The 12,354-nt window shown below is 49.2% G+C and overlaps 1 protein-coding gene across 1 annotated transcript in view; it reads right to left on the bottom strand.

Annotated features, from left to right (window-relative positions):
* SMS (spermine synthase) overlaps positions 1–5,093 on the bottom strand; it is a 49,068-nt gene extending 43,975 nt beyond the window's left edge. Inside the window, exon 1 of the mRNA XM_059384999.1 lies at positions 4,697–5,093. Within this exon, the coding sequence (XP_059240982.1) occupies positions 4,697–5,078 (382 nt within the window). The 5' untranslated portion in view covers positions 5,079–5,093. The remainder of the gene's footprint in view (positions 1–4,696) is intronic.
* Positions 5,094–12,354: the final 7,261 nt, after the last annotated feature.

Raw genomic sequence — 12,354 nt, forward strand, 5'->3', positions numbered from 1 at the left:
AGGCCTGATGCTAGATCATGTTATTTCATGTGCTACTGAAGAAGCACGTGTTACCTTGTTACATATTTGGGATTTTCTTTTATCTTGCAAATTGTATTTTAAAGTAACTGCGTTACTTTATGCATTTAAAATTCTTACTCTGACGGGCACCTGGGTGACTCAGTCTGTTAAGCATCAACGTGATTTGGGCTCCTCATGTTCTAGGAGTTGTGAGATGGAGCCCCCCTTCCCACTCATGCGTGGGGCATGGAGCCTGCTTAAAATTCTCTCTCGCTCTTCTCTCCCAACTCCACTCCAAAAAAAAGCAAAATTCTTACTCTGAGGCTCCACAGTCTTCCTTGATAAGGGTCAAAAGCACAAAGTAAAACCCCTATCCTAAATCTTTCTGGTTAAGTCCAATTCCCAAGCAGCCTTCTGTTAATTTATTGAACAAGATCTTTGTTATAAAACTACTTTCTGAATTGGAGTAACACAAGTCACTGTTTCCCTACATCCACTATAGATCGGCGGTCTACAACCTGAAAGTAACAGGATCAGGCAGGTTTCCTCATTCAAGACCAGTAAATGTGTGTGCCCTGTTTTCCCCTAGGGGACTGGAACTCACTTTCCATCTTGACCATAATATCAGGTCCATTTTAACCAGCACTTAGGAAGTATCTACGATGGACCAGAACTGTGTCCAGGATGCAGACACTGGAGGTCGGCCTTCGAAGATACTCCCAGCCCAGGGTTCTTAGAAGTAAGACAAGGAGAGGAGGACTGCTAGACCTTTTGAGGACTGACTGGCCAGAGATTGTTTGCTCTAACAGGGCCAGCAGAGCGAGAGTCCACACTCCCCACTGGACAACCTAGCCCACTTGCTGCCCAGCTTATATGACCGGGAACAAGTTATGTGTCCTGCACCAACCCAGAGAAACTCAAACCATCCAAACATGGAACATGTGTGTTCTTGTTAGCCTCGGCTGAGAAATCACAAACTGTTTTCTGGGTTCAAGAGTCCTCAGAATCCAATTCTTGACTTACAAGATGACCAAGGATGAGGTTTTGTTTTTTAGCAAAAATTAAAATTTCCTGAATTAGGTCATCAGCCCCAACACCAAACAGGCACCACCAGAATCAACCCATGCCCAGTGGAGGCTGAGTACTAGCGGGCTTGCACTGGTAACTAAGTTATATGGAATCGCAACATAATAACGTAACTAAGTGGTTCGAGTTTAATTCCATTAAAATCACATCATGGAACAGGAGCATTAGGAAGGATTACTGACAAATGGGAAAAAGAACATGAATCCAGGCTCCACAGGCATTTGACTCACCCTTGAGTCACATCCAGTACTTAACATGCCAACACTAATGCCTTTTGACTCATTATTATCAATTCAAATAAATGTTTTTGGAGACCTCACACACAGGTGGTAGATTTCTCACCAAGTGCCCCTAACTGTAAATTAGAACTTACAAGATCCCAGTCTAGCCAGATTCCCTTATTTTCCAAGTGTAGACAGCTATCAACAGCAAGGATGATATGTCTCCCCCAAACAAAGTTGTGGGGAAACACTGAATCAGAGTTCTCAGGGTACCTGGGTGAATCAATGGTTAAGCATCTACCTTCAGCTCAGGTCGTGATCTCAGGGTCCTGGGATGGAGTCCCACACCTTGGGCTCCCTGCTCAGCGGGCAGCTTGCTTCTCTCTCTCCCTCTGCTTCTACTCCTGCCCTGCTCATGCTCTCTCGCTAATAAATAAATTCTTTTTTAAAAAATTATACGTAAGGGCGCCTGGGTGGCTCAGTGGGTTAAAGCCTCTGCTTTCGACTCAAGTCATGATCCCAGGGTCCTGGGATCGAGCCCCCGCATCGGGCTCTCTGCTCAGCCGGGAGCCTGCTTCTCTCTCTCTCTCTCTCTCTCTCTCTCTGCCTGCCCCTCTGCCTACTTGTGATCTCTGTCTGTGAAATAAATAAATAAATAAATAATCTTTTTTAAAATTATACATAAAAAGAATCAGAGTTCTCTTACTCCCAAAACACTTTCGTAGGGACTCAAGAACAAAGATGAATGTATACACACATCCCACTCATCCCCCTCCTGGGTACTGTTTCTTCTTAGAATGTTCTTCAGCTCAGCCGTCAAAATTTTTTCATCTTTAAGATGAACAGGCTGAAAGGAGCACCTGGGTAGCTCGGTCAGTTAAGTGTCTACCTGGAGCTTAGGTCATGATGAGGTCGGGGGAGGGGTGTTCTGGGATCCAGAGGAACAGTGAGCCCCCTGCCCCTGCTCAGCGAGGAGTCTGCTTCTCCCTCTACCCCCTCCCCTCTGCTTGCGATCTCTTGCTCACTCTCTCAAATAAATAAATAAAATAATTAAAAATGTTTTTAAAAAATTAACAGGCTGAAAATTAAGGATAATTGGCTGGAAATGTTTTATTTTCTCCTTGCCCAATTAAATTATTTAGATGTCTACACCTTGCCAGCTTAGAACCTGCCAGTTTCTCCTGCTCCCCTCTAAACTGTGCATCTATGTCCTCTCCCTCTCTAGCCACTGTTAGCTCCAAGTTCTCTTGCTTGGGGCACCTGGCAGGCTCAGTCTGGGGAGCCATGTGACCCTTGATCTGCACATCGTGAGTTCAAGCCCTGCGCTGAGCAGAGATTATTTAATTAAGAAAATTAGGGGCACCTGGGTGGCTCAGTCTGTTAAGTGGCTGCCTTCAGCTCAGATCATGATCCTGAGGTCCTGGGACATAGAGCCCAGCGCTGGGCTCCTTGCTCAGCGGGAATCCGGCTTCTGCTCTCCCTGGGCGCTTGTGTGGGCTTTCTCAAATAAACAAATCTTTCTTTAAAAATTAAAAAAAATAAAGTTCTCTCACTTTTTCTTCATAAAGTAAAGATTCCCCCACACTTTTACAATGGAACACAGAGGCCATTGTGAGTCGTCATTTCAACATACCACACTTGAATTAAGCAGAAAGCTGGTTAAGGCTTCAGGCACCAGCACAGACTGAAAGAAGTGCCAGAAGCTTCCAGCCTCATCCTGAGATTACCCTCCTCAGAGCCTAGAAAACCCATGTTCAATAAGGACAGGTCAATGTTCACACATGCTTCCACCAAGGACACTTCCTAAACGCTGCTGGGCGACCCAGAACCACTTCAAGCCTCATCCTCCTCACCTTTAAGTTCAGTATGCAAGAACCTTCACTAACCACTAATCCCTAAAGTTGGCAGGGTTCGTTACTCAACAAAACCTGAGCCATCTCACACCCAACACTAGCTGCTCACTCCAATCACCATTTTATCTCTTGACTCTACCATCACCAAATACTCCATCTCCCAATACTCTCCATCCTCAACTAGGAATTGTGGGAACTAAAAAATGCTTTGTTTTCTCAAAGTCACTTCCCAACCACCTAATACACTGCCATTACTTAAGAACCTTGTCGTATTTTAGGGCAACTCCCTTAAAAATCAAGCCCTATGAAGTGTGCACTGTCCTTTTTTTTTTTTTTTAAACCATGGGGAGGATAGTACTCTGAAAGCTTGAGAGGTAAGGCCAAAGTCCCATGTAGAGCCCATCAAGAAAGACAAGATGCAAACCTAGGTCTTGCTTCAAATCCCCCAACTTTTTTGTTTGTTTGCTTAAATTAAATCTGCCTTCGGAGAGCCTTTAAGCTTGGGGGAGAAAATGCAAAATGAGTTTTCAGAACTTCAAGAAAGGAGAAGAGAAAGAGAGAAAGTGAAAAAGCCACGGTTTTAGGTGGGAACAGTAAAGGTTGCTCCATCCAATTCGAGGAAAACGGTGAAAAGGCCAGATATGGATGAGATGCTTCATGGGATGCACGGGAAGCGCCGATTCAAGTCTGCAGTCCTTACAGGTTTAAAAGCCAGCGGGAAAAAAAAGCTGGCAGTCCTACCCCTCCCCCCGCCACGTTAAAACCTAGAGAAAAGCATGCAAAAATACCCTTCCCCTTCGTAATTGCTGCACACAGTTCCCACTTTCCAGCCCTCTGTTCTGACCGGCTGTGTTCGGAGCCTCCAAGACTCCGAGACTTATAGTTCCCGCGCCCAGACCTCACACCCCCCCTTCCATAATCTTCGTTTCCTTTCCCGTCCCCCGTCCCTTTCCGCGGGACCCGTCTCCTACGCAGTCGGCTAAGAATTCTGCGAGCGCGGCGCGGTCCTGCCCGAGCCCTGGCTCCCACGAGGGGAGCCCCCACCCCAGGGTGGAGGGAATTTACCCGCCTCCGAGTACAGGAAAAGGTCACGCGGGCGGCCCCGCGCGGCGCACGCCCCCCGCCCCTGCACCTCCGCCCTAAGTGGGGGCCCGCAGACGCGGGGGTGTTCCTCCCGGGCCGCGCGGCGCCAAGGGGACCCTTGCAGGGGCGGCCACGCCCGCACGGGACGCGCGGGTGGGCGACCCGGGCCTCGCAGGGCGGCGCCGCGGGAGCACGGCTGTGGGGGGAAGCGGGCCCTCCAGGCCCCGCGCTGCCCTGGGGACCGACCTCGGCGGGAGCTGGAGCGCGGCCCCCGCCCCGGCCGCCGGTGCACGCGGCCCCGCAGCGCGCTCGGCGCCGCAGCCGGAGAGCCTCCGGGGCCGCGCGGGCCGTCCGCATTGTTCGGCCCGCGGCGCGCGCCCCGCCCGGTCCCCGCTGGCCCCAGCCCGGCGGGCGGCGCCGGCGACCGGGCAGGTGGCCGCCGCGCGCCCTCACCTTTGGCGCCGAGCTTGAAGTCGAGCGTGCTGTGCCGTGCTGCTGCCATAGTGAGGCGAGGCCCTGTGCCATGCCTGGGGGAGGCGGCCGCGGGAGACTGGGGGGCCGCACGGCGTGTCGGGCTGCGGCCGGCGGGGAGTGAGCCGCGCCGGGGAGGCCGAGGGTAGGAGGTGGGAGGGACCGCCGGGAGCGATCCGGGGCGCGGGGGCGGGGTCGGGCCCGCCTCCGGGAGGGAGGAAGCGAGGAAGCCCGCAGCCCCGAACTTAGAGCGCAGGGTGTGGGGCCTCGCTAATGCAATGGTGGAAACGTGGGCGCCGTGCTCCCCGGCGTGCGTCACCAATGGCTGCTCCCGCGCCGATGATCGGGCGGGCGCTCCCGCCATCCGTTAGGTCACCTTAGGTTTGAACAGTGCAGCACGACTTCCGGGGGGGCCCACCCCTTACACATCCCCAGACCATCCCCCAAGCCGGGGCCCCTCTTATTTCCTGGCTAAGTCAAGAAAATCAAATGCTAGGATCCACCCCGTAGGCTAAAAGTACTGCCGCCTTTTCCTTAACTCTTGAAATGCTACAGTTAAACCCATTAGAATTATTTCCATTATTATTAGCAAGGGTCGGCTTGTATTGGGGGATCAAATGAAAACCTCTTGGTTTTACTTACCTACGTTTGCATGAAAAATGGGAATGGTGGAGAAGCAAGTCAGAGAATAAGGCTGTTAATGCTGATTTGGGATAGTACAGATTCCAGAGTTGCTCCCCCATTACTGATGCCCCTGTTCGAGGTGGTGAACCTTTCCCCTGTGGGCTTCTCTTTGACTTTGGGCTTATGGCTGTATTCAACACGATGTGGCAAAGGAGAGAACATCAGCGCGCCCTAAAGCCCTCCTTGATTCCACTGAGAGTAGCACTGAGCAAACGGTTCCATCATGCCAGCGGTCTTCCGTGCGTCCCTCCGCGTCCGGAAGCTCCACAGGAATCACTGTAATGGCCAAACTTTAACTGCTTGAACTTCTGTACCCTCGTGAAAGAATAAAGAACCTAGGTATTGAACTCGCCTCTCCGGAGACCAGTCCCTAGTGGCTGTTTTTCAGAGTCTTTCACCTTTCTACAAGAACTGAACAGTACAGTCCATCCTGTAAAGAACTGGATCTCCCTTTTCGCACTTGCTCTGTGTATGTTCCTTTCTGGGATCCCAGGGTCTCAATTTCTCGAGCTATTCTGTTATCTCAGGCGTGCGTCTAGCTACCTTAGATTGCAGCTCCTGCTTTCATCCTTGGACATTCTCCAGTACTCGCCACTTCTCTGAAGTCCTGTCAGGGGGACACAGTTGTCCCTAGTCATGCTGCATGGACAGCAAGACTCCAAAGGTCCCAAGTGTACCTCCTGTCACTGTCACACAGTCGCAGGGCAGGCCTCTAGGGCATGTAACCTGCACATTGGCACAGCGCCTCGAGCTCAGACAGGCCCTGAACTTGGTTTCTCTGCTCCTTCTTGAAATTCTTAACAATTTTGAACAAGGGACCCCTGGCTCTCCTTTTGCACTGAGCCTGCAAAATATGTAGCCCGGCCAGCTTAGCAGCTTGTGTCCTTAAGCACGAGCAGCAGTGGCCAGTGAAGGTGTCTCCCCTTACTTCTGCAAGGTGGAAAATAGAGGTGAACTTCCTTAAGATGCTTTCTCATTAGCTAATCAGATTGCCATAAAAAAAAAGTGGAGTTTAACACAAGTGGTTCATGATGTCAGCACAACATCAGTGATAAATAGGCCTCGAAATGGAGCCCACACTGTTGAGGTGCTTTTGGGAGTTATTATTTGCCAATGACAGAATCCTGGCAGAATTGCTAAAGGTAAGTCATGGGCAGAACCAAGGTCTTCAGCCCTCTTTAAGCATCTCCAACTGGGCTGTAAGTACCTGTTTGGACTCTAGAATGTGTTCTCATTCTCTGGGTTTTATAATCCAGGCCCCTGGCTTCAAGGCCTGTTACAGGATGAATAATCATTTTGTTTGTGGGAATTGCTTGTGCTACAGTTGACCAGTGTGTCCTGTGCAGCTTTTGTCACACCAGATAATTGAGCAGCCTATCCTGCAGCAGAGAAGCAGGAGAAATTTACCCAACTACAGCCTGCGCTCTCAAAACAGCCTCCTAATCAACAGAATCTTGGCAATGGTGAAAATGTGGATATTCATGGATTCACATCCTCTGGCCTGACCTTGTCTGCTCTTGGCCAAAACTGAGGCCCGAGACAGAAAAGCAGCCCCTGCCATCTGGGAACTGGCCAGGCAGTCTTCCATTGAACATAAATAATTCCCCAGGACACCGGCATCAGACAAGGCCACTCTGTGGCCAGGATGGGACAAGACAAAAACAAGACCACTCTGTAATCCTGTGTGAACACGGAGAACAAGTGAACCTTGTCCAAATCACAAATGTCCCCACACATGCCCGCATCCTGACTAACAGGAGGGACTGCTGCTTCCTCACCAGTCGCAGCCTTTGTCGGGTCCTCCCTGCTTCTGGAGAAGATTGAGGGGGACGCCTGACCCTGGAATTACCTCGCTCCCGGCCCGCATCCAAACCAGAGCAACACCCAGCTTCCTCGAACGCTCCCCTAAAGCCCCTGCCACGGGCCCAGTCCGCCACGGGGTTCCGTCCCACACGGCTCCCCGTGGTCCGTCGCTGCCTCGAGAAGAGAACCGCTTGGTCCACGCCAGGTGCGGTCCTGGGGCCGGGGGAGGGGCGGCGGCTGGAGGGTGGTAACAACAGTGACAATAACCTTAGAGGGAAAACCGTGGGCTCTTTTATAGCCAAATGCTACTGATGCTAGGTATTACTCTTAGCCAAAACTCACCTTCATATGGTCCCACCTGCTTCTTCACAGTCGGGCCAATTTAGATGTCTGCAACAGGAGTTTTTATAAATTCAGAGGAATAAGGGCGCCTAGGTGGCTCAGTTGGTTGAGCTTCTGACTCTTGATTTCGGCTCAGCTCATGATCTCAGGGACGTGGGATTGAGCCCCACATTGGGCTCTATGCTCAGCACAGAGTGTGCTTATCCCTCTCCCTCTGCTCCTCCTCTCTCTCTCTCTCTCTCTCTCTCTCTCAAACAGATAAAATCTTTATAAATTCAGAGGAATAGCCATAATGTCTGTCCAGCTCGGTTAGCAACAGTAACTCTCTAGTGGGAAGAACAAAGTAGAAAATGGAAAAAGGCTGTCTGTTCACAAGGGGAAGGTGGTGGCAGGGAAGCAAGGTGCTAAGTGGAAACCTCGCCAGGGTCTAAGAACCCAGAGGCCAACAACGGTGCTGCTGTTCCAAACCTTCTTGTGAAGGGAGGTGGGGGGCGCGGTGGGGACCAGCAGCCCTTAGCAGCTGCGCCTGCCATCAAAGCCAGGGGCCTTTTGTTTTTGCTGTTTTCAGCAGTTCACTTGGGTCCCTTGGAAACACTCTGCCTCCCTGCCCCCTGTGTGCCGCTGTGGTGAAATACTTCCTCTCTTAAAAGACAACAATAACAAACAAACTTAAAAACCTGGCCTTAGGGACGCCTGGGTGGCTCAGTTGGTTAAGCAGCTGCCTTCAGCTCAGGTCATGATCCCGGCGTCCTGGGATCGAGTCCCACATCGGGCTCCTTGCTCAGCGGGGAGCCTGCTTCTCCCTCTGCCTCTGCTTGCCATTCTGTCTGCCTGTGCTTGCTCTCTCCCTCTCTCTCTCTCTCTGATAAATAAATAAAATCTTTAAAAAAAAAAAAAAAACCTGGCCTTAGCTATTAGGGTTGGAATGGCTGACAGAACCCTGTATCGCTCCCCTGCCATTCTTCAGATAGAGGTGGGCCTGGACCAATAAGCTGAACATGATTTGAATTTCTGATTAAAAAGACCGTGTAACTGAAACCATTCTAGGATCTTTGGCATAGTGATTCCCAACTTTGCCTCCGTAGTGGAATCACCCCCGGAGCTTTAAATCCTGCTGACAGGGATGCAGTCTTAACATCCAGATTGTTAGAAGAAACCAAAAACCCAGGAGAGCCCAACGTAAAACTGTGTCCCTGCAAAGCCAGAAAGTAGTGTGAACCACGAGCCATACGAGGCCACACCCACAAGGCTAGCTCTGATATAAGTAAACAGATTTTGAAAGCCAGGAAATAACAAGTGTCAGCAAGAATGTGGAGAAAGTGCTGGTGTAAATGTAAAATGCTGCCTCTGCCTTGGAAAACAGTTGAGCAATTCCTCAAAAATTTTAACAGACAGTTACCATATGACCCAGCAATTCCACTCTTGGGTATGTACCTCAAAGAATGGAAAACAGGTGTCCAAACAAACACTTGCACACGATTGTATTTACAATCGCCAAAAGGTAGAAAGAACCAAATTTCCATTGATCAATGAATGGATAAACAAAAGATTATTCCACCATAAAAAGGAATGAAGTTCTGACCCATGCCACAACATAAACGAATGTCAAAAACATTACACTGAGCACAAGAGGACAGACAAAAAGACAAATAATGCATGATTCCACTTGAAATGTCTAGAATAGGCAACTCCATAGATTTAGAAATCAGGTTAATGTTTGAGTGTGAGGTGTGACTGATTAATAGGTGTGGGGTTTCCTTTTGGGGTGATGCAGCATCTTGGAATTAGACACAAGTGGTGGTTGCCTAATACTGTAAAGGTACTAAGTGCCAGTGAGTTTTTCACTGTTAGAGAGTTAATTCTATGTTATGTAAAGTTTACTTCAACTTTAAAAAAAAAAAAAAAAAGACTTGAAGACTTACCAAGTTGGTAAGGTGAAACTATACAGAAATTTTTTAAAAGATTTTATTTTTATTTATTTGAGAGACACAGATAGCAAGAGAGAGCACAAACAGGGAGGAGAGGGAACTGCAGGCTCCCCGCTGAGTAGGAGCCCAACTTGGGGCTCCATCCCAGGACCCCAGGATCATGATGTGAGACAAAGGCAGATGCCCAACCAACCAAGCTACCCAGCTGAGCTGCTCCATACAGAAATTTTTAATTTTTTGTTTTTTAAGTAGGTGCCATGCCCAGTGTAGGACTTGAACTGAAAACCCTAAGATCAAGAGTCACCAACTCTCGGGACTAAGCCAGCCAGATGCCCCTGCTGTAAAGGAATTTTTAAGTGAGCTGGATTCCCTGAAGCAAATTTCAAGTACATGACCCATCAGATGGAGTTGAAGTGAGGTATTTACAAAAAAGAGCAAAATTGAAGGTTGGTAGGAAACCATCCTCATGGTCATGGTTTTCCCAGAGAAAGGCATTCTTAAGCCCCAAATGCTAACTTACTTAATCCTAACAATAGCTGTAAGACGTAGGTATAATTATCCCTATTTTACAGACAAGTTAACTGAGGCATGAAGAGGTTCAAGGGCTAGAGAAACGGTCAAGCTCCAGGGTTGGGCTGTTCACCTCCTCATGGTACTGCCTCTGATTGCCCTGCCTGCTGGCTCGAGGCATCTGCGCTTTCCAACAGGTCCCCAAAGCCAAGGTGTATGAGTCCACCTGCCTCCCCATCAGGGTGTGTATGTAATCAAGAGGCTGTTCTGCCTGCCTCTCTCTCTCTCTCTCTCTCTCTCTCTCTCTCTTGAGCTCCCAGCCGAGCTCCACCAAACAAGGTCTGTGGTGAATTCCTAGCCCACCTCCCACCAGCTATGTGACAGTCGTCAACAGGTTCAGCAAGTTTTCTGTGCCTCCTTCGCCACGTCTGTAAAATGAGCTAATAATAGTACCCACCTCACAGAGCTGTTGTGAAAAATTAAAGGAGTCAATAGATGACAAGCACGGCGGGCAGTATCTGACGCATGATGAGTATTCAGGAAATGGTAGACAGCAGTGAACGGAGGATATTGATTTCATCATTATTTTTTTAAGATTTTATTTATTTATTTTACAGAGAGAGAGCGAGAGAGCACAAGCAGGGGGGAACAGAAGATGGAGAAGCAGGCTCCCCGCTGAGCAGGGAGCTTGATGTAGGACTTGATCCCAGGATCCTGGGATTGTGACTTGAGCGGAAGTCAGACACTTGACAGACTGAGCCACTCAGGCTTCCCTGTTGATGTCATTATTAAGGCACCATCTACTTTTGGCCCCGTGCTCCTTCGGGACGCCTGACCTTTTACCTTTACACTCCCAGTGCTTGGCACGGGGCCTAAACACAGTAGGCCTTCAACATCTGTGTCTTTGGAATGAACTGAGGAATAGATCATCATGCTCGACGCCCCAAAGAACTCCAAGCAGCGACCAGGTTCTCTGAGTTCAGATGCTGGAGAAGGGAGATGTGGATGCCAGGCAACCCGTGCAATTTCCCACTCTGTTCTTTATCATTTCACTCCTATTCCCAACCCCCAGGGTGCAGAGGCAGTCCACGGCCCATTCAGAAGCCTCTACAAGTTTGTTGGTAGAACTCTCTGGATAATTATTTAAGAAAGGTAAATGACAAACTGGGTTTTCCTCAAGACATTTCAAGACAACGTTGTGGGTGCCATCCATAATCCTCATCTGTGTTTGGGCTGACTCTTTGATTTTTTATTTATTTATTTTCATTTTTTAAAAGATCTTATCTATTTATGTGTGAGAGAGACACACAGAGAGAGAGAGAGAGAGAGAGAGAACCTGCACTTGACACAAAGCCCCCACATGAAACGCTGTCTGACCCACTCCACTTCCTCCTTTCCTCTCACTTCCGGCAAAGAACGGCATTGGGGGAGGGGAGACTTAATTACTGCAATGCATTCCTTAAGGGCCTGTGCCCAAGTAGTGACGTAAGCCAAAGTGTTACCAAAGAACATAGAGTGTATTTGGGTTCAAAAAGTAAGGCCTGGCTTCTTGTCTGAGTGCGGCATCTGCTACAGCTGTACTTGAAGGTGGGTCTACATTCTCAATTATTAGTGCTACTTCCATATCTATTTTTCTGTAAGAATGATTCCTTAGTGCCTAAAGCCTCTAGAGAGTCAGTTCCCAGAATCGTTAGGGTCAGGGCCTTGGTCAGCCAGCCTGGATCCTAACCTTGATTCTCCCATTAGCTTGCGGGTGACCTTTGACAAAGCCTCTCAACTTCCTGTCAAGTGTGCGTCATTATAGGCACCTGCTTCACACAGTTGCGGGGAGGATTAAGTGAATTCATAGAAGTATAGCACTTAGAACAGTGCTTAGTGCATAGAAAGCCCCACAGAAGGATTAGTTACTAATTATTAATGAGTTGCGATTAATGTTTAACTGATAGTTTCTTTTCCCTTGTCCAAATGGGGAGTACCTGGGCACTCCCATTTCAGCTGCCATTTCCCTGCCGCAGAGCCAAAAGTTTTCCAAAGCCCACAGAGGGGCCACTTGTCTTAAAATGTATTTGATACGGGGCACCAGGTGGCTCAGTTGTTGGGCATCTGCCTTTGGCTCAGGTCATGATTCCCGGGGTCCTGGGATAGAGCCCCATATCGGGCTCCTGACTCAGTGGGATGCCTGGTTTCTCCCATTCCCCCTGCTTGTGTTCCCTCTCTCGCTGTGTGTTTCTCTGTCAAAAATAAATAAAATCTTTAAAAAATTGTATTTGATATAACCCGCCAGTCAGAGGTAGTCCCAGAAGCCAGGCGCAGTGGGTTTGGAGTGGAGCTGCCGTTTTTGCAGCATGGCAGCCTCTACCCCCCCCCCCCCCC

Source organism: Mustela nigripes, chromosome X (genome assembly GCF_022355385.1).
Source record: "Mustela nigripes isolate SB6536 chromosome X, MUSNIG.SB6536, whole genome shotgun sequence".
Classification (NCBI taxonomy): Eukaryota; Metazoa; Chordata; class Mammalia; order Carnivora; family Mustelidae; genus Mustela; species Mustela nigripes.